This window comes from Harpia harpyja, chromosome 13 (genome assembly GCF_026419915.1).
Source record: "Harpia harpyja isolate bHarHar1 chromosome 13, bHarHar1 primary haplotype, whole genome shotgun sequence".
NCBI classification, from domain to species: domain Eukaryota; kingdom Metazoa; phylum Chordata; class Aves; order Accipitriformes; family Accipitridae; genus Harpia; species Harpia harpyja.
In genome coordinates, this window is record NC_068952.1 from 5,929,953 (window position 1) to 5,955,506 (window position 25,554).

The following is a 25,554-nucleotide window of genomic DNA, read 5'->3' on the forward strand; positions in this document are numbered from 1 at the left end:
ATTTGGGGGTTTTTGCAAACGTTCTTTTATTTTGCCTGCCTTTGTTAAATGAAAATAAGGAAATCCATTCAGTATGAAGTTTGATTTACAAAGCTTCTACTGCTGTGAATTCAGATTGTTATCTGAAAATTAAGATGTATTTCTGCTTTCATGAATCTTCACCATCAGCAAAGAGTTTGTATGACAGTTTAAGAGGCGAGAGGAATTTATTGGAGATCTGTTGAGAATAAATGATATGCTGATTTATAGCAATGGGGCAAGTTTATCAGAAGAGGAAAGGGGACTTGTAGCTTTCTTAGTAACATTTCACAGTACAGTAAGCACACCTTGGATCAAGTGCAGTTGTTGTGATACTGCATTATCCATTCAGTAAAAGCTCTGCATGGCTCCTTAGTTAAGTTCAGGGGGCTATCATAGAGAAAAGGTCAATATTTAAAGAAAAAAGGAAAGTTTCTCCAAATGAGGCGAGCAGAAAAGCCCATAACAGATGGCAGGTTAAGTATAAACAGGATGTTGAAGGCTAAATAAAGAGAATTTAGAGAGCACTTTGCAAAGGATGCTCACAGTGATTGTGGGAAGATCTTTAAATCAAAAGCAGAAAGCCACCTTAGGAAACTCCTGGGCCTGCTTGTTGGCAGGGATGAAAAAGTTAATCTCTGAGCCGATAGGGCTGTGGCAGAAATGCTCAATGAGTTTTTTGTGTGTCAGACTACTGCTGAAGCAGGGGAGATTGCCACACAGCACGTTCTTTGCAGCAGGTTGGTCAGATGAGCTGGATCAGTCTGAGGATGATGTGCAGGAAGCATTAGAGCTGGCAGGTGAGTCAGATGTGAAGTCACCTGGACTGGTGGCCTCGCCAAGGGAGTTCTGAAGGAACTTGGGTGAGAAGTAAGAGAACTGCTGGCCAAGATGTGCACCTTCTTATTACAGACAGCCCACTATGCCACTGTAAGTCTCATCCAGAAGATCCTGGGAACTGCAGAGGAGTGGGTGCAACTTCCTTAGGAAAGGGGTAGAGGCTGTAGTAAAGAATAAGGTCAGTGAGTGCTTCATGGATGAAGCAGAGCCTATTGAGAAGAAGGCAGCGTGCCTTCTGTACAGCCAAGTCCTGCAACACTGACCTGCTGGGGTTCTGCGAAGTTGTCAGTAAGTGTGTGGATAAAGGAGATCCAATGGATGTCATGTATTCAGATTTTCAAAAAAAATCAGGCTCAATTTAAGTCAGCAGCGTGCCCTGGCAAACCGCATCCTGGGGTACATTAAAAAGCATCTAACTATAAACGTGCCAGGAGATGCATTATGTCTCAGTTGCACCATTTGTCTGCTTGAAACAGGCATGTATGAAAACACCTATTTGGAATTTGTGCTTACATCAATTCAAAAGATATTCTCTGTTTACTATATTACTCTAGATCTGTAAGCCACTGTACAGTACCATCCAGCTTTCTCTTCCACTGCACCATCTGTCTTATGGTCTTAATAGTATCTTTTCATTGTGGAAAAAAAATGTGAAATACCACTAAAACATTTTATGTACCCGATAGATGATGTTGCAAAGCCTAAACTTTTTATGTGCTCCGTTGCCATGTATGTGTAGGTAATTCAGCATGTTGAGTGGTAACAAACAAGTTCAATAGTTAACTGCCTGTGCATGAAAGAAAATTCCTATACTGCTTTCTTTTTTTTTAAAATCTTTCTTTCTTCAGACCATCTCCTGTTAGGATGGCATCTTTCTCCAGTTTACCATTCTGCATCCGAAGGGCAGGATTTTACCTTTATATGAAAACAGATGGTCATTTTGATGAGTTAGAGAAAACAATGCGGTAGCAGCACATATCTGGCTCGTACATTTAGAGGGTTTTGCAGTGTTCTGCTGACACTAACTGCAAGGCCCAGCTTTCTCACAGAATGAGTCATAGTTGAAATTCAGCTCATCTGAATGTTCTACAATGACTTTTAGCTCTTAAAGTCTGTTCATACATCAGCAAAAGAAAATTACCCAAAGCCATGTTTAGTTAAGGGTAACTGAGAGGATTTTAATATCTCTTGGCAAGAATGGAGGCATAATTAACAAAATATCTTCGATCCTCCTAAAGGTGCGAGGCAGTCACCGTAAGGAAGTAGGTTGTCCAGTTACCTGCACTTTCTCAAAACACTGTTTTTAAGTAATTTCCTTTCCTTAGACTACCTTTAATTACATATTTTAAAAAATAGAAAAAATTCCAAACCAAGTTATACATATGTTTACATTAAAAAATATTTCCATACTTGGATTTCAGTGCATGTCATGCCACTATCTCATTTTGAACCTGATCTTGCTCCTCCTCTATGTTATGGCAGGACATTGAGTTTAGTGAGTGCAGCATTTGGTGCAAATGTGTATCTATCCTGAAGCAATGTGTAAAGCCTATTGAAATGCCAGAAGACCTCACTAAGAGAGCTATGCAGCTGCGAAAAGTGAAGTAATTACTCTTATTGTTTAAAGCTTGTTTTTCCTATTAATCCACTATGATGTAAATGGTCAGTTTAAGTAAAATAGGTCAGATTTCCCTCCTGACCGATGCAATCCATACAGTGTTCCTGTAGCTAGATTTTAGCCTTCAGTTAAGCCTCTGCTTGTCTTAGTATAGTTTTTCCACAAGTTCTTTGTGCTTTAAAATATATTGACTGTATATCATAGTCTTTATTCTGCGTTCCTGTAAGTCACTTGAACTTAACTGTTGTCAGCTGTGTGAGTGGGAGCATAAAAATCTTCTAATTCTGTGGTCACTTTCTGACTGCATGTAAGGGGAGTCAGAATGTGGCCAGAGATGTGTAAAGTGATGATCAAATTTTGAATGGCTTGAAAACTATTACTGTATTTAAATCACAAAATGATAGAGTACAGTTCAGATTTATGCTCTGACAGATTTTCAAAAAAATTGATAGATGTGTTTAACTCAAGTCTGTAATGGGATATTTTCTAAACATATTTATGAATATTGACGTGTTATTAAGCACCATTTTCAGCATTCTTGAGTGCTAACTTAGGGCTGTTTATTTTAGCAAAAACAGGTTGGTCGCTCACCTGGGGTAAGCAGTATAGAACACCAGCAAGAGATCACTAAATTAAAGGCAGACCTGGAAAAGAAAAGTGTTTTCTATGAAGAGGAACTATCTAAACGTGAAATAATGCATGCTAATGAAATAAAAACTCTGAAGAAAGAACTGCGGGATGCAGAGAGCCAACAGCTTGCCCTCAAGAAGGAGATTATGATTTTGAAAGACAAGTTAGAGAAAACCAGGAGAGAAAAGTGAGTATTCTATGGAACTTGCCTTTAAGCTCAAAATATCTTTTGAAGACTCCTAGTATGTTTCCAAACACACTACTGCTTCCTTAATTGTAGTGCAGACAGGTGCATTTTGGCTGAGCTAATGCCAGGGTTAAAAACAGTCACCTTTAAAAATAAAACGGAACAAAAAATCCACATCCCTGTACTGAAACAGTTAATTTTGCACCAAAATTCTTGCACTGGCTGACCATTCCAAGGTATGTAACTTGAGTTGCAGACTTGCAGCTCGGTGTAAGTCAACCCCTGAAGCTTATGTTGCAGTTTAAAATAGTTTTTTAACTTTTTTTTTCTGTTTGGTATTTTCATCTTTTGATGCAAAACTAATGTGTTAGAGATCAACTATTGCTTACATTTCTGCCAGCACAGGAACAATCACTTAATGCGGACTAAGGCTAATCCATGCTGGGTTCCATCCAGTGTTAACATCAGTCATCAGACTACTGTAGGCGTAAGCTGCTTTATCTCTTCTGACATGGTAATTTGTCAGAGACCTGCTTTTTTCTCTCCCACATGGTGGAGCTTGTAACTGGCTTTGAGAATGTTCCTTGAGGCATTCATCAATGAAAACAAGTTTTTCTGTTGGATAGTGTAGTAATGGAAATAGTCATAAATTAAATGTGTTCATTTTCATTCATAAAAAATTCAGAATGCTTTAGAGACACTAACATAGATGCTTCTTTTTGCTGCTGTAGCAAGATGGCATATTAGAAAAGCCATGGAGAAGTTCCTGTTGAAAGCTTAGCCAAACTGTAGCAAGTCCTTAAATATAAGTAGTAAATAAAATACAGACTTTTTCAAAAAAGCTTATGCAAATAGAGGTGAAAATACTGCTTCTCTGGTAAATTGTTTCCAGCAGGGGAAGTAGATCATACAGCCTAGAACGTAGTGGATGAACTGTGTCTTCCTAGAATGCAGCTATTCATAGGCCAGACATATTAACACAGTAGTTTGCTGCTTTGTTCTAGGTTGAGAAGTAAAACTTGCATCAGCAGCATGTTTTCATTGTACCACAACTTAACAGCCTTGCTGACCTATCAGTTATAAATGCACAAAAGGCTATGCTGTCTTGTAATATATAAAGGTGATAGTATGATACTCCTTTAATGCCATGTCAGTCCAGTAGTGTCTCAGAAGGAGAAATATTCAATAAAGAATCATAAATACCTCTTTCTGCAAGCAAAACTGTTGCTAAAGATCATACCTCCAAACACTGACCAGACCACAAACTCCTTGGAGATTTATCAGAACCATTCTAATGTTGTACAGCTGCAAAAGTTCTAAGTAGATGTCCCATGTAGTGAAATAACAAATCGCCTAACAATGCTGATCTGCTTCATGCTAGCTAGTTCATAAACCTTCTTTCAATCTAGTTTATCTCTAGAAATAAAAAAAGAACTGGATGCAAATCTAAAATGAGTGCTGACATAACCATGTGTTCCTATATGTATTTGAGGTGTTTGTGGAAGAGAACATTTTAAAGTACGAACAGAAATGTGTCACGTAACCAGTACCGAACATTTGGCTCTTAATGGGAAGGGCTTCAGCATCATATGAAGTCAGGTGTCCAAGCGCATGAGTGTTTAATGAAGACCTGATCTTAACAGGGTTTTGTTAAACATATCTGCAGAATCTCATGCAAGTATTAGGACTCCACAGAAATGCAGAAGTCCACCGTTCAAGGCGTGCTACGGATTGACTTCTGCAGTAGTTCAGGGATTAAGAAGGGAAGCTTAAATATTAGGGATGGAAGAATTGCTGTTGCTGCTCGATTCTCTATATTTGGCAGTTTTTCTTAAGAGAACATGAATTTTTTTTTGTTTCTGCTTACACGTATTGTTTTTAGCTTTTGTAATCAGGCATGCAAAGCTTTTTGTGAGTCTTCCAGTACAGAGGTGTTCAAGGTAAGCATTGAAAAGGAAACACCTGGATGCTTTATGCTGAAATAAGTGGAATTATTTCAACAATAGGCTTGGAGTGGGCCTGGGGTTGAAGTGTGCATATACAGTTTGGCAAAAAAAAATTCTAGTAGTCTAAAAATAATCTTTAGTGCATATTAAAAAAAAAAAAAAGGCTTTGGTAAGAGGATGCGGTTGCATTACTTCATAAGGGCGATAGCATAGAGTAAATTACGTAGGTTATTCTAAGCAAGGGTCAATAAGAGCTTGGTCAAAATCTGTGTGTACTTTTTTATGTAACTTGCACGTTGGTGTTTCTGTTTCATTTTTTAAAATAGATATTTTTTTCTTTGTTTTCTTCAAATTTACGCTTTCTTACTTCTGCTATTTCAACAGTGTAAGTCTTCAAGGGAGAGAAACTACCTTTCTGTACAAAATGATTGCCCTTTGCTAAAGTCTCATAAACTTCACACTATTAAAATTGGGAACGTAGGAACACCGTATCAGGCCAGTGATCTGTGTAGCACGATATTCCATTTCTTAGAACTGTCATTATTAAATACTTCAGAAGAAGGTGCAAGAAACTGTGTAAAATAAATCATGTTTGTAGAAGTTTCTTTTAAGCCCGTCATTTAATGATAGATTTATAAAGCAGAGAGCTTTATAAAACAGCATTTGCTGTTTTTAAATTGTGTGATATAAAGAAGCCTGGGGGCTGGTGTTTGTTTCAGGTCTACTTTTCTTGGTTTCAAAGCAGTAAGATAAAATATTTCTCCACTTTGTACAGCTGCAATAAAGAGCTGGAGTGACAAAGTGATACCATAAAGCTGTATTTCACATTGCTTGCATGTGGTTTGCTACAGTTATTTTACTGATAAAAAGAAAGCTGAATCATGTATGATTTCTCAAACTTGAAGAGCAGATACATAGCTAAATTTTAGATGAGAGAAAAAGCTTGATGGGAGAGGAGGATGCCAGGCTTCAAAGCAAATGCATTATTTTGATCTTCCTGGCTGTCCAAGGTACGCTTATGGAATCTGTCACCGTTCAGTAGTTTGCTGAGTTGATATTTGGGTATGATAGATTATACCCATATTTTCCTCTGTTTAAAATTTATTTTTGTTTCTGTATTATACTGTATCAATCTGACTTACTGGGTAGTGACAATCACCAGTTGAATTATGAACATAAAATACAGAAAACTGCAAATATGTTGGGCTCTCTTACCAATCCAAAACTTCCTTATTCCACCACCATTTATGGCTGCTTTGAACCTTAAAGCCTTAAAAGAATAAGTTTTAGAAAAATACAGAGTAAAAAAACCCTGAACAAAACCATAAAACCAAAGTAAATAAATTAATTAAAAATTAGTTTGGTCTAACGTCTGAGAAATTAGCTTTGAATCTATGCCTTGCAAACAGAAGCAGGACCTGTTATTAATTCCCGTGACAGCCAGTGCTTTCATCTCCTCCTGTCTTTTCCCTAGACTGCTCATCATATGCATGGAATCTGTTGATACAGAAAAGGAGTGGTGGTGAATTTCAAACTTGGCGTTTAAACAGTAACGATAGTATGTTACTTTACTAGGATGTAGTGTTATGTTTCAAAGGATGCCTAGCAACATAGAATTTCACCATGAGTCTTGACATGCTGTACTAGATTTCAAAGAGTGGTTGAAGCACTAAATGAATTTCAAATTACGAATAGGAAATTCAAACCAGCATTACTCTTAACTGGGTTCACTGTAACCACTGACACTTCTCATCTTTTAAGGGTGTTATCTTAATTTGGCAGTTATTGTAGTTCTGCATCTCAGAAAAAGAGACAAGGATGTAATTTCCCTGTTGCATAATGTAAAATTCTGATCAGTATCCAGAAAAAAAAATTGTAATGCTCAAGACAAGGTTTGACCTGGATTTTATTTTTATGAAGTTAATCTTTTATAGTGAGCACTTTTTCAAACCTTTTAAGGCTTGGACAGTGGTATTTACTGAATGGTATTTATTGTATCTGGCATTTATAGTATAGTTCCATCAACCTACTGATGAACTTTGTGACGGTTACCTGAATAATTGGTGAAACAGTGAATACAAGATGCAAATGTAGTGAGTCTCCAAAGAGCAGATGTGAGCTGGGAGTTACACATCTAAAACATTACGGTACACCACTTTAAGAAAATTACAGTGTTTTTTGGCAAACAGAGGACCTGCAGCTTCATTTATTTTAGGATTCTCATATTCATTTTGCATGATAAAGGTTGATGTTAAGCAGAATCAACCAGGGGTTCTCCTCTACTGAATGACATCCACAGGAGGAGGGAAGGTTTGGGTGAAACAGGTACTTTGAAACTCTTTCTCAGAAACAGTGGTCCAAACCTGCTCTAGAATCTGGTGATACTATGAATATATAGGTTTTCCATCCACTTTTTGCTAAGAGTAAGTATATGGTACCTGAATTAACAGTTCGTTCTCTGGCTGTTCTAAATTCTCCAAAGACTAGCCCATATAAGATTTTCTCATCAGAGACCTAGCCCCAAGTCCTCTAATTTAGCTTCTGTATGTTCTGGTTTCATATGTGGTCACTTTCGCCTGTCATTCTGTGTGAAACTTGGAATTACAGAAATGTCTAAGTTAAAATACTGTTTCTGTGAGCTGAGAGTTTACCCTGAGTTAGAATATTGACACACGCTTCGGTCTACAGAATTACAGCTGCTCAATATTTGAAGGATTCGTCTAAAGAATAAAATACGTATAAGTGGATTGATAAAACGTTAGGTCAGTGGAGCTCTATTAATTCCGTACTGAAGGAAGGATCATTGTCTAATGAAAAAATTCAACAGGCTGTCTTATAGTCTTAAGATGGTAGTATAATACATTACTTGCTTAGTTTTAATAGGCTATGGTGTTACCAATACAGTACTTTCAGCTAGTGTGTGCGTTGATTTTTATGTATTTTAAGTGAGAAGTGTGATGAGGTTTAGAATAGGAAACTTTCTAATTCTAATTCATTTTATTTCTTAGCCAAAGTGAAAGAGAGGAATTCGAAACAGAGTTCAAACAGAAGTATGAACGAGAAAAGATTCTGCTAACAGAAGAAAACAAAAAGCTTTCAAATGAGCTTGATAAGGTAAGTGCTGATTAGTTGAGTCCTGAGTTTATAACTATTGTATGCTATGTACAAATTGGACAATATAGAGCTGTATTGGTTGTGATTAAGTCTTTATTGATAGCAGAAATTAATGTTACACAAAAAAGTGGCGATTAATATTTGATTCGAATAGTGAAGTATCTATATGCATCTGAACTTGAGAATGTGTGTATGTGTGTGTATATATATATGCATGTATGTGTATTTATGTGTAGGAATTGAGTTAGATGGTCTTACAGTTCGGTAAGACTGATTTTAGACAACATATTAAGCCAAAAAAGATGATTTCTGTATGACCCAAATATAAAAATACATAGTTAATGATGTGATTACTTAGAGTATACTTGCATGTCAATTACTGTGAAATAGCAGGACCCCTCCCACCCGTTGAGATTAGGTGTTACTTTGAGATACTAAAAAAATACAAATGATAGGGCATATTAATTAAAGTATGTTGAACAAGGAATAATTATGTTTCGTGCATTTAGATTATCTCTTTATTGTTCATTTTGACAGGTTATTCAAGTTCATTGTGGATTAGCCAAGTCTTGCTAAACTTGTCTATTCTTTTTGTAATGCATTACATTTTCTAAAAATATGATGAAAGTACAGTGTTCTTCAAAGTAAGCATGTTTGCATGTCAGTGTTCAAATTAAAGTACATTTTCATACCAGTGTAAGACGCATACTGTATATGCCTATATGTAGGCTTAGTCCAAGAACAGTAAGAGACAAGTCACTTTGATAGTTTTTCTGCTTGGTCTCTCTTTAAATTTGGTTAGCTTTGTATTTTTCTTGTCAAATGACATTTAATAAAAAGGCATATTTAAATCATAAACCCATTTAAAAGATAAATATGGAGTGGAGTACTCATTAGGAGTAAAAAGTAGAACAGATTTAAAACTGATTTTTTTTTTTTACATCATTTCGATTTATTAGTATATTTCAGTACTAAAAGAAGCCTTTCACATGAGATTAATTCTCCTAAGCAGGCATTCCTATAAAGTCTATTTGATCTCTGATTCCACTTTGACTTTCTGAATAATTATTTAACATAATGAGGATTTAGTTCCCAATACCAACTGAGGTTAGCTCTGGCTTTTGTTTTGCAGAATGTGCATGTATGAATGACAGCTATGTGAATGCGAGAGGTTAATTGATAGGTATAACATACTGTACTTACAGATGTGCATTTAATTTCAATTTCCCTATCTGCAAGTAAGTAAAATGAAAAACAGGGGAATGTGAGACACCTGGAGAATCTCAGGACTGACTTGCGCCTGTATCTCTTAATCCTCTCATTCTCCATGGTTACTAAACCAGTGAGAGGTTCGGCAGTTTTGTCTGAGCTATAACAATTTTTGTGTCCTTGCTTTGTTCTTTTAATGTAGGTTTTTCTATATAGAACATTCCACACCTATATGGTTCAATGCAGAAACCTTCTAAGAGTTGTAGAGGTATTTGGAGACTAATTCTCAGAAAATGAATTCATTTGTTAGAGTGAAAATGTAGTTCTAGTCCTTAAAAATGGCCTTTCATTACAGCTACAGTCATACATGAGAAAAGATTCTGGCTTTTATTGTTACACGGTGTTTATTGTGATGGCTAGTACCAATTTTTAAAGCAGATGCATGATGTGGGAGAGGGGAACACATGGCTTTGAGTCTGCACAGAGATGGCGTCACAGCAGCTTATACCTTTAACAAGTTGTTTAAATTCTCATTCAGCTCACCACCATGTTTGAGAGGCTGAGTATGAATAACCGGCAGCTGGAAGAAGAGATGAGAGACCTGGCTGATAAAAAGGAGTCTGTGGCCCACTGGGAGGCCCAAATTACTGAGATCATCCAATGGTGAATACTCTGCTCTAATGTCATTGCAAAATCCCTTCAGTACGTGGTAGGGCTGTTACTGAGGTTTTTGCCTTTGCATGTGGCACTGGCAAGTGCTTAGGTGAAATCTCACACCTGTCTGGGATTCTGCTGTATTTTTGATTGATATTTTAATAATATCCAAATCCGGAAGATTGTGTTCCTCCTTAAGAGCGAAAGTGTCTTACCAAATACAACTTTTTTAAGTGCAGAAGAATCATGGCCATTGGGTGTGGCTTGTGGCTTTGGAAAAATGCTGGAAGGAGTCATATGCTGAGCTCACGCCTCTGAGAGGGAACAGGCCTGGGAAAAGCAGTGGCTGAGAGTATTTGTGTCTCGGCATTAATTTCCTTCATCTGCTTGGCATGTGGCAGAATGAAACAAATACAGTGCAACTTTTATGTGATTTTTTCACAAGAAGGGCATTTGAGACTACCGCAAAGCCAGTCAAGTGATGTTTCTAATAATACTTTTGCTAAATAATGATGTTATGTTTCTAAAGTCTTCTGTCCAGTTCTAATAAATTAGGGGAAAAAACCCCACCCCAAGTTGAAGCTATTAAGAGAAAAAGGTTGTTTTATCTAGGTGGTCTTTATTTTTCTTCTGCATGCCTGCTTCTCTCCCCTCCCCTTTTATGGTCCATTGCAGTGTCTAGCATCTACAAAAATAGTTTGCATCCAGACATTTTTTTTTTACAGATCATCCACTTCTGGGAAGACTTCATCATCATATACTAATCTTTTTTTGGTTTACTACTTGATTATTTCCGCTCCCCTCTTTTCCCATCTTATGTTAGTGAAAAAATCTAATTTGTTGTGTCAAAGGAAAAATGGGAAACATTTGTTTTAATGAAGCCTAGTTTGGTATTGTGGTAGTGTCAGTATAATTTTGTTGTCAAAATACAGAGAAGTTTGTCTTTTGAATATAGCCATGTGAATATGTAACAAGAAAGGAGGGCTGTCCTCTGGGTTTCTGGAAGTGTTTTAAGCAGTGTTTGTTACATAAAATTATGTAATGCTGACCTGTGTTACGAAGTCTGTAGTGTCTCAAGGCATTGTATTCGTAGCAGAGGTTAAAAAATTTAAAAGGTCCACTTTGTGCATGTTCCTTTTAAATCTTGTCTCTCATAACTGTGAGTGTAGTAGACAGCCTGCATCACAGAAATAAAGAAAAAATACATAAAAGTTGTTTAAATGAACAGTTAATTTCTAGCCAATCAGAAATGTTTATTCAGAAAAAAATCAAGGTAAAGAGAGACAAGTCTATTATTTCATATTCCGTATTGTTTTAAGGTAATGCTTATCTGTCTTAATGCACCAAGGTAACCAAACCCCGTTTTTCAGATTTACATGTGAAAGCACTCATAAAACTTGGCAGTTCTGGACAAAGACAAGTCAGAATTAGTTGTGGATTGTTTTATTTAACACTATGTAAAAATGTACCAACAGCCATTAAGAATGTGCCTTCTCCAGTTTATGAGAGTGTTTAATATTTTAAAATGTACTACCAATGTGGTTCAGGTATATGATAAAGCATGTTGCATGTATTAGAGATGTCATGGGGAGGGTAAAAGAGGTTTGGGATAGAGTTTTTTATTATGTCTAAAGATACTTAATGAAAAAAGACCAGGAACATGAAAGACTAACTTTCTGAATGAAAGATACCATTTTACTGATCTCTTATGATAATATAGTGTCTTTTTAAAAGTATGGAACTAAAAATTAAAGAATTATGTGAAAAGAAAAAAAAAAAGTAGTTCTGTGGGCAAACATTAAGGAGATAAAAAAAATTGACTTGGTTCCAGTTTTTAATCACTGTACACATCTCAATTTTCGCTCCATACTTCTCTCTGCTTATGTTAAATTTTTTCCAGCTATATGAAGCCTTATCTTGGCTCACTTTTTTTTTTTTCTTATTATGTTTAGATTTTCCATGCGTTACCCAGATAATCTGATCATGTCTATCTGCTGTCCTTAGAATTCACTACTGCATACTGAAACTAGGTCCTTCTCAGGTGATATTTTGCTGTGGAACATGGGGTGCTATATGAACTATCTAAACATCTATAATAATGATAAACATTTTAAAAGAAAAACAATAATTTTCAAGAAAACTAGTCTTATTTAATCAGTCACAAGCCTATGTTTTTCTCAGAAGAACATGCAATTTAAATCCATACCTGTCCACCTCTTCAGTGTGACAACAGAATCCCTTGGAGCTAACAAAGTAGGGTAGAGCTTGTAGGCTCCCTCTTTGAAACTGACAGATTTTTCACATAATATTACTTTAAAATATGTATTTTGGGTGCATACTTTCCACTTCTTAAAAACGGGGCTTGCCTACTATCTTCTTTTTGTACCATGATTCATGAAGGATATGAGACAGTAGATGGAATTAATTACTGGTTTTGTAAACAGTTTGCTCAGCTGCCTATGGTAGTTCAAGGGATTTGTTCTAGCCCTGTTCTAACTAACACAAGCCCAAGGAGTCCCTTACTTCCTTTGAGTGCTTTGCCATCTAATAGATACCTCTCTCAGGAAATCTGCCCCACTATTCAAATCCATATTTTAGGTGGTTAAGATTGTCACTTTCTTCACAACTCCTTGGGCCCTTCTAAATAATTTGTGAGTAATTTTGATGGCCTATCATGTACCCTTTAGCCTTTCCCTGCTTTCTTATTGTGCTCTCTTGCATCTTTTTAGGGCAAATGTACAAAAGCCTTTTTATTTTTGCTGTTATTATCCCAAGATGCCATAAATATAGCCAAAATTTTAATATAAACACTTGCATCAAACTTTCATTTCAACTTCTAATGTGGTAGTAATAGACCCTCACAGATCCTTCGGCCTTAGTGGGGCTATTATATTGACAAGTTTGTATTAGCCAAATCACTCATCATGCCTTGACAAGAGTAAATACTGAGGCTTTTATAGTCAGCTATAAATTTTCCTAAGGGACATGGGAAAGAGATTCATTGCATTGGAGGTTAATGCAGTCACTTTAAAAAGGAATCTTTTAAATAGCCATGGTACCGTATTTCTGTTCTGTTGTAGAAAGGAGGTTGATGGAAGTCTTGGTAGTGATTCCCAGAGTACTTGTCAAGAATCTTAACTTATTAGTCTCTCTGTGAGGGATTTGTGTAACCTAGTTCTAGAAGTCCTAAGGTAGACAACTAAAATAAATCCCATGACTAGTATTGTAGAAGCGTCTTTTTCTCCCCACTATTGAAAAGGAAGCCTAGGCAACTAGTTCAAATGAAGAATTCTGTATTGTTGAGTATGTTTATATGGATGAGCTACATCCTACCTGATTTACCTATAGAGTGGATGTCAGGCTTGGATTCAGCTGGCCAGAAGCTGTGACTGTTGTCTACCAGAAGAAAAAAAACAACAAAAAACCCCCAAGCAGACAAACAAAGCAACCCCCCAATGCCCCCAAACACTTCTGCATTAAATCAAACATAAAAAAGCCCCAAAGTTTTGGGGTTTTTTTGGTTTGGGGGTTTTTTTGGTTTGGTTTTTTTTAATCTGGTTGCTCTCAGAAGAAAGCACATATGAATTGTGGAAAAGGTTTAGCAAAAATTCTGGGCAAATTCAACTGTAAGAAACTCAAAACGAAAAATGAAAAATTCTGAGATGCTTTGTGTTTAAGGTAAGAATAATCAGAAGTTAATTATAAAATAGAAATTCTGGAGGATGGGGGAAGTTTGAGGGTTTGGGAGCAGAGTGAAGTGTTGAAAATTTTTAGAGAAGTAGTTCTAAAAAACCATTTTGTTGGAGAAGGCAGAGGAAAAAGAAAAAATTAAGTTGTAGGCTTTGAGCAGAGTGATACAAAGACAGAAACTTAAAAGCATTGAGAAAGTACAGGAGAATTGGGAGTCATGGCTCTCAGACTTCCTTGGGGTTTTTAAATCAGGAAGATGCAGCTTGGCGTATGACCCCAGGGCTCTAAGACCTCTCCTGTTCAGCAAAAATCTCTAGTCCTCTGGGTCCATTTTGTATTGTAAAGTATCCCGGAGAGAGAGACCCAGGGAGTCTGACCTTCAGAGCAGCCTGACAAATAGCACACTAGCAGTCAATGGTTATTTGAAGGTGGTTGTGATGTTGGCTCCAACCGAAAAGTACAAATTCCTGTAAAATTAAATTTAACTATATTGCTGTTCTAGGTTCTTTATAGTTAACAAGCTAAGTTTGCAAGGGCACTTACGTTATATATGAAAACAGAATGGTTAATCCAATCTAAATTTTCAGAGATGAAAGAATTGACTCTGGGTGGAACCTGAAGAACTTTTCTTCCTCAGGTCTTTTGCTGTGCTTGTTAGGGCTCACTGTAAGAAGGGGGGCAAGGAGAGAAACATTAGTAAAAGTTTACCTTTCTTGCTCTTTAAAAAAAAGAGCCAATCAAACAAACAAACAAAAAAACCCCAAACCGGCAAAACAGTAACAAATCAAAAAAACTCCCAAGAGCTCCTGGGGTCACATAATGTTTAATCAATGTATCTCATTATCGAGAGAATGTTGCCATCTAGTGGGCAACAAAACTGTAGCTCAGCTCCAAATTGTACTGCTTTTATTTACTGTCTTTAAGAGTCTGAGGAGTTTCCTTGAACTCAGTATAGGTTTTTGCGAAATTTGACTTTATATGTTTATTTTCATTTTCTAGATTTCTACATGTTCTGTGGAACACCTCTCTGAGGATTTTGCATGTGCAGCTTTTCAGCATTTAGAGCCTGAAGGTTCTGTGCATCATAAACCAAATAACTGAAGTGTTTTCTCACCTTCCATAAGGAAGGATCTATATGGCATGATAAAAACTGATAAAGAAATTGGACATGGAAAGTTTTTCATATTTAATTAGAAAAGTTTCAAAAATATGGCCCAATTCAATTTTATTTTTGATCTGACATTGTCCCTTTTTTTTCTGCAAAGATTTTACGTGTCATTAAAAACAGAGAAGCTCAAATGCTGATTCCTAAATCTGTTTTCCTTCCTTGTACATCAGGAGAACTTACCTTCTCACCTTGAGAGCCTCACATTCTTTTTATTCCTGCTTATACTCTTTTCTTTTTACTATGTAATTAATTATGCACACCCCCCCTCCCAAAAGGCATCTTATGCTACTTCTCACATCTTTTGCCTACTCTTGTACCCTAAGTGGTTTGTATAGGCCAAGATTATCTGTATCTGGTGGTCAAAATATGTCATCCAAAATGTTACAGGAAAAAAAAGTTGGTATGCTGCTTCCATTGAGTTTTAGTATACCTTGGGAAAAATAGTAACTCATTAATATCAAAACTCTCTCTGACTTCAATAAAGTCAGGATGTGGTTTTTTCCTAGGCTCCTCCTTACCTCTTGAACTAAATTGTAAGCAGGAGACAGAGAAGATGAAGCCCAAAGCATGAATAAGTGCTTACCTTTTCATGTTGGATGTGAGTTTTATGGTAAATCGTCACTATTTTTGCATTAGCCCCCTCTGTATTAAAGCAATCTTTCATATATAAATCTTAAACTGCACAGCCAGAAGTTACTGTAACCTGTAGACATTTAGCCCATAGCTTTCACATTGTCATTTTGCCCTAAGGCCACTGTGGGAAAGCTCTTCTGTTCCTCCCTTGCCCATGGCAGTTCAGAGTATGTGCTCTGTCTTTCTTGCCTCCTGGTGACTATCTGTAAATCTTTGTTGAAACATTACATTATTAATTAATGGTAAACTTACAAGTAGCAGCATTTTCATAATTACTATGTGTATGAACCCCATAGTATCAACCAGAGAAACTTATATTGCTTTATAGGCATGGAGGGGGAATCACTTTCTGCAGAAAGGTCACTGCGAGACAAGATGAACCATCTGGAGAACTCTCATCTCCAGTCCAACATGCTCAGGATTACAGTTACTAAGGAAAGATCAGGAAGCAAGGATAAGTTAATTTCCACGAAATAGAAAAACTGTTTCCCACTTCCCTGTAAGTTAAAGCTGTTTGAGGTTCATTACTTATAGCACATCCTAAACATTTCTGTGGTCAGTGTTGATAGACCTAACTGTGATCAAGCTGTGGTATTAGACTGCTGGTCTCTGAGACCAGCTCAGAGACTTGGGTATGCCCTGTTGTTGCAGAACTGAGTTTGTTCTTCTGTGGGCAAGATGAGTATGTTCAGAGCCAGGCCTGTAAGGTGAAAGGAACTGTGTGTGTGCGTAGGGAGGGTGTTGGGGTGGTTTTTGTGTGTGTTTGGTTTAGGTTTTTCATAAGCTACCTAGTTTCAGTGAGGTAATTTTTTCAGCAACTTTCTTTTCTATGTTAATACCTGAGGCAAATGAAGAACGAACCTTCTGCTGTAATTAATCACAGAAGTTTGGTTTTTTCTTTGTAACTGATGATCAAAGAATCTGAAAAACAGACATGTCTCCTCCTTGATGTCTTTACACCCAGAAAACATGTCTTGATAGGAAGCAAGCTCAGGGGATGAGAGAGCCTCTTCTGGCTTATGCCGTTTAATAACATTAGAATTAGACTCTCCCTATTTAATTAGCATTTCTTGAAATAACATCACTGTTTAACTACTATTTCTCATGGTCAATTGATAAGAGTAAAGTCAACCACTAGTTCCAATGTTATGTGGATAGTTGAATTGTTAATTATTGGTTACAAATTTTGTCTTAATTTACTCCCTAAAAATAGATCGGATCCTGAAAGGTTTCTTTCTCAAAGTCTCAATTTCAGGTAGTTGACATTTATACTGAGACATGTATTACTTACTTAGAATCATAGAATCATTTAGGTTGGAAAAGACCTTTAAGATCATCAAGTCCAACCATCAACCATGCCCACTAAGCCATGTCCTGAAGTGCCTTTTCTGCGTGCTTTTTGAATACCTCCAGGGATGGTGACTCAACCACTTCCCTGGGCAACCTGTTCCAATGCCTGACAATGCTTTCAGTGAAGAAATTTTTCCTAATATCCAACCTAAACCTCCCCTGCCGCAACTTGAGGCCATTTTCTCTTGTCCTATCTCCAGCCACCTGACAGAAGAGACCAGCACCCACCTCACTATACCCTCCTTTCAGGTAGTTGTAGAGAGAGATAAGGTCTCCCCTCAGCCTCCTTTTCTCCAGGCTAAACAACCCTAGTTCCCTCAGCCGCTCCTCGTAAGACTTGTGCTCCAGGCCCCTCACCAACTTGGTTGCCCTTCTCTGGACATGGACTACTAGATACGTAGTTCTTCAATCTTTATTCCTTGTCTTAGTGGTGCATATTGTTTAATGGAACTCTGCAGAGCAGCAAAGGCTTAGTTCTGTGTGGGGTTTTTTTGTTTCCTTACGTTTCATGATTTTTGTTTTGTATTATGCTTTTTTCTGTTTCTGGTTGCTGTTTTGTTGAAGGGACTTTTGTTTTCTTTTCTTTAGATTCTTTGGTTAAAACACCTTTTTCTTATTATGTAATTGTTTAGGGTAAGTGATGAAAAAGATGCTCGAGGTTATCTTCAAGCCTTGGCCTCTAAAATGACAGAAGAACTAGAGGCCCTGAGGAACTCCAGTTTGGGTGCAAGAGCTACAGTAAGACTCTACTTCCATATGTCAGATTTTTTTTTGTTTGCAAAAACACTAATTGGATTGTTTCAGCTGCAGTAATAACCTGTCTGTAGAGTCTGTGTTAGAAGTTAAACTTCCCTAGAGCTTCCCTTCTGAATAACTGAATAGTAAATTTATTGTTTATTGCTTATCAATTAATTAAACACCAATATCTTTATAATGTGATTTTATCTATAATATTGTTCAAGTAGCTGTTTTATAATCATATATGAATTTGTTGAAGGAGATCTATACTTTGGGTTATGAAAGCCTTAAAGTCTTTCACCTGTGAAATGTGAATGTCCTTTGTAGCTGTCATTTGAATTGAGGCACATCAAAACTAGAATTCACAAAATCTCTTTGCTTTTGAGATCATGACAACATAAGACACTCATCTTGCCTGTTTAGTACTTAAGTTCAATAATAATAATAACACTACTCAATTTTTTAGTTTTAGATTACTTTGGAATTAATGAACTCTTATGTTAAGAACATAATAGACTGAGAAACATAATTGTTGAAGTTAGTTACATTCTGCATTTTCAGCTTTCTTTCCTCTTACTTTTTCTTCTCCCTTCTTTTATTCTTTACTAGGACATGCCCTGGAAGATGCGCCGCTTTGCAAAACTGGATATGTCTGCAAGGTTGGAACTACAGTCTGCTCTTGATGCTGAAATCCGAGCCAAACAGGCCATTCAAGATGAGTTGAATAAAGTCAAAGCTTCCTGTATCTCTACAGAGTGGTAAGACTGAATTGTTCTGATGGAAATTTACTTTGATACCTCCCAGGGAGTGTCATCGAATCATGATTTTAACGATCTTATCTGTCAAAATTTAATAATGAATTATATGCCAATTTCTTATATCCAAATGTGAAAAAAAAAAAAAGACCACATCTCTCTTCATTGTGTAAGCAGCTGAACACTTACTGGGAAATCTGAAATCTTGAAGACTTTCAGAGAAGACACTTTCTCTTTAATAATATAATCTCTCCTAGTTGTGATAACAAGTTCAAATGCAAGCAGAGTTTGGTTTTGTGTCTTAGAACATATTCTCTTCCATTCTATTGATAGCTGCATTGGGTTAGCTGATGAAAATCGATTATTGCATACTGATTTGCACAGTAGTAAGATGCAGTTATGGAAGATTATGAATTCTTTTATTCCTTCCCCAGACCTCTATCTCCCTTCCCTTCCCCGCCCCCTCTTACCTCCCCAGAATTTATTCTGAGTTTGGTGAATGCCTGAAGCAGGGATTAGTAGGAAGACATTCCATTTCTAGGTCTCCAGCTTCAGTCTAGCTCAGAGCACTGACTTGTTTTGCAGCTTTAGGAAAGCAGTTGGACAGAGCTGAGATTCAAGTATGTTATCTGTAAAGTGGGAATACCTTGTCCACCTGACTTAGATGTTTTTCAGGCCATGTAACATGATGATAGGCAGCATTGTAGATCCTCTAAGAACAGGAGAACCAGAGTTTGCTTTGATAGGCAAGGATGAGAAGTGTGATAGAAAAGCGTAGTAGTGTTACCTATCAGCTGTGAATCAGAAAGCACTGAAACAACTAACTGTAAAGTAACATAGTTCAACATAATCTATTAGTATCACAGACACTGTGAATTAACAAATAAAAAAACCACCAATTTTTAAGCATAAAAATACGTGGTCTTTTTTTTCCTCATTCATAGGATACAAGCTCTCACAATTACTCATAAATTAGGAACATGAGCCTATTTAATGGGTAAACAGGGGCAATTAATTGCTTGTTCTGGTTTTTTTTTAAGATACCATACTAAACAGGTCCCAATAGATTTTTGAATTCATTCTGGCATGACATCATGAAGCTTGCTAGGCATTAATTTTTAAATAGAATGCAAAGATGGACAGAAAAATGTGACTTGTATCATGGGTTCTCAATACTTACATAGGTTTTCTTTGTTTTTATTCTTTTCAAGTAAATTGCAAGAATCTGAGAAGAAGAACATGGAACTGTTGACAGATATTGAAAGGCTGAAAAAGGAGACAGAAGAGCTTAGATCAGAAAAGGGTATGGCAACTGATACCTAAGTAAATAACATGTTTCACATTGGTGGGTACATCTTATCAATTAAGTGTCACCTTGCAACTAAAATATGATACCGATACCAACAGACTTTGGCGTACAAAATGTAAGCACAACAATTGCATGTTAAGATGTACCCACAGAAGCTGCATTTGCACTTCTAATACATACTTGTAATATGCTTCAGTTTTGTTGATATACTTGAACCAGTAAGGTATAATTAGAGTTGGAACTGCATTATTTTTATTTGGCATGTGTATGATAATTTACTGCCAGAGAACTGTTACAAGTATAGATATATTTATAATTTTTTTTATCCTTTATGATGGGTGAAGGTATTTAGACTTCAATACTGATCATAGTGTTCTTCTATGAATGTTTTAGCCCTGCCTACACAGAGAATAAACAACTGCAGAGACATTTGTAGCATTCATTCGTTTCTGGGATGACTTTGTTGATTGGTTTTGTAACCACGTAGTAAGCGGTGTGGTCATGTTTGCTTTGCTGTGGTATTAAGAGCATGTTCTGGGATTTCTGTCTAACGGTATTTCGCATTGTTGCTGGGTGAAGAGACTTTTTGGTAATTCTGAAATGAAAAAAAATTTCATTGAGAGGTGATTTATGATTTGGCTGGTTCTTTGCAGTTCCTGTAGTAGCTCTAATATTTCTATCTTATGAGTCATGTGGGAAGAAGTGATTCTTCAGTCCAAATGGAATTACCTAATTTTCTGTAGGTAACTGAACTCCAGAGTTTCAAAACCCTGGCAACAATTGCTGTGTAGGGATGTCAAATATTGTTCAGCCTTTGCAACCTAATGGCACGTCAATCGATAATGTATTGCAGTTAACATTCATCTCCTATATATAGACCTCCAGGTGCTGCTTGACTGGTAAAAATAATATAAACCTATACAGAACATTAAAAAATTACTCTTGCTGATTAGCAGATAAGACTTAGGGAATTTATACTTGTTCGTCTTGATGCTTAGCACTGATACCAGGATTACGTTTCTTCCAAGTGCTTGGAGAGGAACTCTTGATAGCATCTCACTGGAGAGAATTAATGCATTGTCACGTTTAGCTTTCATTTATAGATTCTTGAACTGTCTTAAATATCTTGCATGCTTACTCAGCTTCTGAAGTCTTCCTTCATGTTAAACGGTCTGTTAAGAATTTATAATTAATATTTTACCCTGTATTTTCTCCAGTATTTAAAGCCTTATTTTTTGTGAAAATAGAGATAAATATTTACTCTTTTCTTTAACAACAACAACAAGTACTTTTCAAGGAAAATTTAGTAGTTATGTTTTTTGCCAGAAGTAAATTAATAAGATTCTACTGCAGCTATTCAAATATTTTGATAGAAATACACCTTAATCCAAAATCCTTATTATCTTTGGACTTGGTTTTCTCTTATAAGAAGAAATTTATTGATGTTTGAATCATGAACTGTATAGAGGATTCAAAGGTAGTCAATGTACAGTGGTAGTGTAACTTCCTGTGCGTGGAAATTGATTTCTAGGAAGGGATTACTTAGATTAGCACTTGAATCCTTTGCTCTATAAATGTGTTCCAGAAACTGAGGAGGGTGGGGAAAAAGATTACTAAAAATGATTCTGTAAAGTAGCAGGTAATTTGAGAATTGTTTTTAGTCTTTTACTGGGGTTTCAGTGTATTTATATTTTAAAAACAAAAGGGTTCTTTGTAACTTCTTTGTTCACTGTGGGTTATATTTAGACAAAACAGGGTGATACGAGCAGTTAGAGCAAGACACTGATGTTTCTTAAAAGAAATAAGTGACCTTTGATAGCATCAGTCTTTTGAGATGCACACAGTCCTGCAGGCTCTGGTCATAATAAGTACATATATATAATATATTTGTAGTGTTCAGGAAGCTAGAGTTTGTACACATCTGTGATTTATAAACACCCACACAGTGACTCGAATTATTCCCCAAAGAAAAGAAGAAGAAAAAAAGAATATAGCAATTGAAGCAAGTTAAAGTAACAGTCCAGATGTGCCAGCCTCTGGAGCTCCAGAGGATGCAGCATTCCTGCTCTGCTTACTGGCTGAAAACTGTGTAAATGGTGTAGCGTGACAGAGACATTTGAAGCTTTACCCGGGATTGTATTACTCCTGAACATTCAAAAGTGAGAGGTGACAGAGACAGGCATAGAACATGGGTCAAGGAACTCGTACTATTTGGAAATGCGGTGTGTTCCTCAAACAGCCTGTTCTGTACATTTTTGTGGAACCTCAGTGTTTGCTAAAGCTGTCTTGTCATGGTAGGCTGTCCAGTGTGTGACTAGAGTAGGGATGACACCTGCTGCCTTAGTGTGTATGCCTGTGTGTCATGCAGTGCATGTTGCAAATGGACATAAACACCTTAGAAACCTGTGCCTTCTGCATAATAGACATGTATGTACAGTATGTTTTCATGTTGAATTCACACCACACACATCCTAGCTTGGGAAAGGTTAATTAAACATATGCTGCTTGCTTAGTGGGTGTATGTCTATTAAAAAAGTCTTGTACTCTGGAAAACAGACCAAATGTGACAACTCATTTAAAAAAACGTAGGTGGTTCAGGTGGCTACTCAAACCCTGATTCAGCAAGGCAAAGGTCCTCCATGACAAGATCATTTTTCTGTAGCTTAAAAACCTGCTGCTGTTTTCTAGGTGTAAAGCACCAAGACTCACAGAATTCTTTCTTGGCCTTTTTGAATGCGCCTACCTCTGCTCTGGATCAATTTGAAGTAAGTGTACAGCTATTCTAACTCTCCGTTAGTAGGTGGAACTCCTGCTGTTATGTGCAGGTTATATCCATATTTGCTGAGAGTTTGCCACTGTATTTTAATCATAATGCCCCATTTATATTTGTGTATAACAATATGTGAGAGTTGTTTGTCATTTACAGTGCTGGCTGTCTTCTCTTGTACACGAGTAATCATAGTGAATTCTCTCTCAAACCTTGAATGCTGAAATTTTCCTGATCTTGTAGTGAACTTGAAAAGTGTAGTTGTTCAAATGGCCTTTCTTTGTGTTCAGAAAAATGCTCAGTAACGTGGATACTGGTTTGGTAAAAATGAAAGAAAATACAAAAATAATCCTTGAATGTATTCCATGAAGTCATTGGTACTGTATTAGGTTGTTTTCATCTTCTGTTCATTTTACACAGATCTGTAAAATCCAGATAATTCCTATTCATCTCCTCTCCACAGATCCTATATACTTGAAAAATAAATCTGTTTAATTCCTTTGTCACTTTTAGACAAAAAACAGTTCAGGTAGAAAACCTGGAAGAAGAAAAAATGAATGATACTATACATTTCATATCTTCTGTTTTTAATCAACAGGAAGCAATGCATCATTTTTCTTTTAAAATAGTATCTGGGGTGAAATATTGGTCAAACTGAATTCAGAGGAGATAAGGCACCACCTTTACAGTTATGTACTGGTCTAAAATTTGCCCCTGTTTTTCTCTGATGGGTGTAGAAGGTCATCACATTTAGCTGTGAAAGAGTATAATCCCTGATGTTATTGATGTTCCAAAATTTACTTTCTTTTCATTGTGTATTCATTAATTCATTCTTCTCTCTTGAAGTCCTCACAATTAATACCTTTTTTTAATTTGCTTTTTAATTATTTATCTTATGAGTTACTTTCAATATAAAAATCCTGTTGGAGTGTAGGAATATTTTTTTATTGAGTGAATGCTGGAAAAACATTGGGTTTTATACAGGTAGTTTATTGATTAATTGTCTATGAAAGGCAATTAATGAAAACTTACTGAGGTAACTGTTACTGGCACTAGTTATTTACAGTTCTTTATTTTGCACTTTTATTTATACTGAACAGTTTTCTTCATCCATCTCTCTCTCTCTCTCTCTCTCTCTTTTTTTACTGCTGTTTTCATTAAAATAGGATTCCTTTTCCTCCTCTTCATCCTCATTGATTGATTTTATGGATGACGTAAGTCTTTGACTTTCAAACCAGTAAATCCCTCAATAACAGATCAGTTGATTGATTTGGAATATTCAAACATTAATGCGGTCAACTTAAAAAATCTGCAAGTGCAGTGGAGAACAGAATATTTCTATAATAGCATACTTACACCTATTTATATAGATAGATGTTCAATTTTAAAGTAAATGTTTTTCTTTAGGTGCAGGTGAAGAACTCTTAATTGCAAACAGTTTTTCTAATGGGAGAAGCTGCTTTTGGGCCTTATCTACCTGTGGAAAATGGTTCCAAAATCACTGGCCCATCTATTTCATTTAGTTCTAGTGCTTCATATTATTATGTTATCATTAGTTGTTTCCAAGTTTTCTGATCACTTCAGTGAAAATGTTTTCACTGCACATAGTTAATTTCTGTTTGCTCAAATAAAATATTGTTGCTTTTTTAGAAGTAAGAAGTAACTTTCTTATAACTGAAGTGAACTTACTACTTTTATTGCCATTCGAGATGCTAGTTTTCTGTCAGGGGACAGTGTTTAAATATTTACCCTAGTTAATTGCATACTAAGGGAATTGAGTTAAAAGCTGAAAATTGACTGCATTATATTTCTTCCAGACTGAAGTAGTAGGCACATAAAAGTAAATAATAAATAAGCTTTTTAAAATCAAAGTATATACTATGCATCTATGGTAGAGAACCATCCATTACAACTCTGTAGGTATATTGTGTGTGTACATCTGTGTGTGCTTGTATGTATGTGTATACACATATTTATACATATATATTTAAAATAGTATAATCCTATTTGCATTAAAATGTGTTGTAATTAATTTTATTCTAGAAATCTCTGCTGTGAAGGGTGTATCAAAGAGGCTATAGTGTATGGGCCTGTTGTACTGATCGCATTTCTTTTCACAAACTCTGAAGGAATACTCTTATTCTAGATGCCTTTTTTTTCTGTAAATCAGGTATATACCTTAGACAAAATGTGAGGGTACATCTGTGGTACCGTAGTAGAAGGCATTTGCCTGTGTTTTTATATAGCATATAGAAAACTTTGTCTTGCTGATATTGTTGGAATTTTCTTACATGAAAAGAATGAGAGTACAGTTTCCTGTCATGTTAAATCTATAATAAACTAATAATATTTATACCCTTCATCTGGATTAAAGAAGTGTTCTCCCTGTTGCCTGAGTATTAGGAACGCTTAGTTTGTATCAGCAGGTTCTTTCACAGAAAGTTACCTTTAAAAGTATCTAATACTGTCTCCTAAAACCTGTTAAAAGAGAAATAAAGTACCTATGTGGCAGAGTAGCTGATGGTGTTCTAATTTGCAAGGGGAAACTTAGGAGAAGAAAGTTTTCCTGGTTGCTATCTAGTTAGTTTTGAAGGACATCAGTACTTTATTCTGTATTTATTGTTGGTTTAGTTTTTCTTTAAAGAAGGCAGCATATTTTTTTCATAAAATCACATATTTTTTTAAGTCTATGCAAGGGAATAATTTTCAACTGTTGTCATGCAACCTTTAAGACATTCTTCTTGTTTGTTCCACCCAGATCAAATCTTTTCAGATACCCATCTTTTAGTCTTAGGTAAAACTGGAGGTATTAATGTGTATATTGTTGCGTGTGGATGACTTACGACATGGAGAATCAAACTTCCCCTGTTACATCTTCAATCTGAGTCCAACAGGAGTGTTTTTTCCTCAGTTGCATTGGGCAAGAGT

At 36.2% G+C, this 25,554-nt stretch overlaps 1 protein-coding gene across 14 annotated transcripts in view; it reads left to right on the plus strand.

Moving 5' to 3' along the window:
• Positions 1-25,554, plus strand: part of CDC42BPA (CDC42 binding protein kinase alpha) — a 189,724-nt gene that overhangs the window by 124,707 nt on the left and 39,463 nt on the right. For 8 of the 14 annotated variants that reach the window (XM_052806782.1, XM_052806783.1, XM_052806775.1 and 5 more), the window contains 8 exons: positions 3,046-3,293; positions 8,248-8,353; positions 10,101-10,225; positions 17,690-17,795; positions 18,405-18,553; positions 19,762-19,853; positions 22,548-22,624; positions 23,793-23,840. In XM_052806782.1, coding sequence (XP_052662742.1) covers positions 3,046-3,293; positions 8,248-8,353; positions 10,101-10,225; positions 17,690-17,795; positions 18,405-18,553; positions 19,762-19,853; positions 22,548-22,624; positions 23,793-23,840 — 951 coding nt within the window. The remainder of the gene's footprint in view (positions 1-3,045; positions 3,294-8,247; positions 8,354-10,100; positions 10,226-17,689; positions 17,796-18,404; positions 18,554-19,761; positions 19,854-22,547; positions 22,625-23,792; positions 23,841-25,554) is intronic. The other 6 variants (XM_052806777.1, XM_052806778.1, XM_052806787.1 and 3 more) reach the window with 2 other exon arrangements.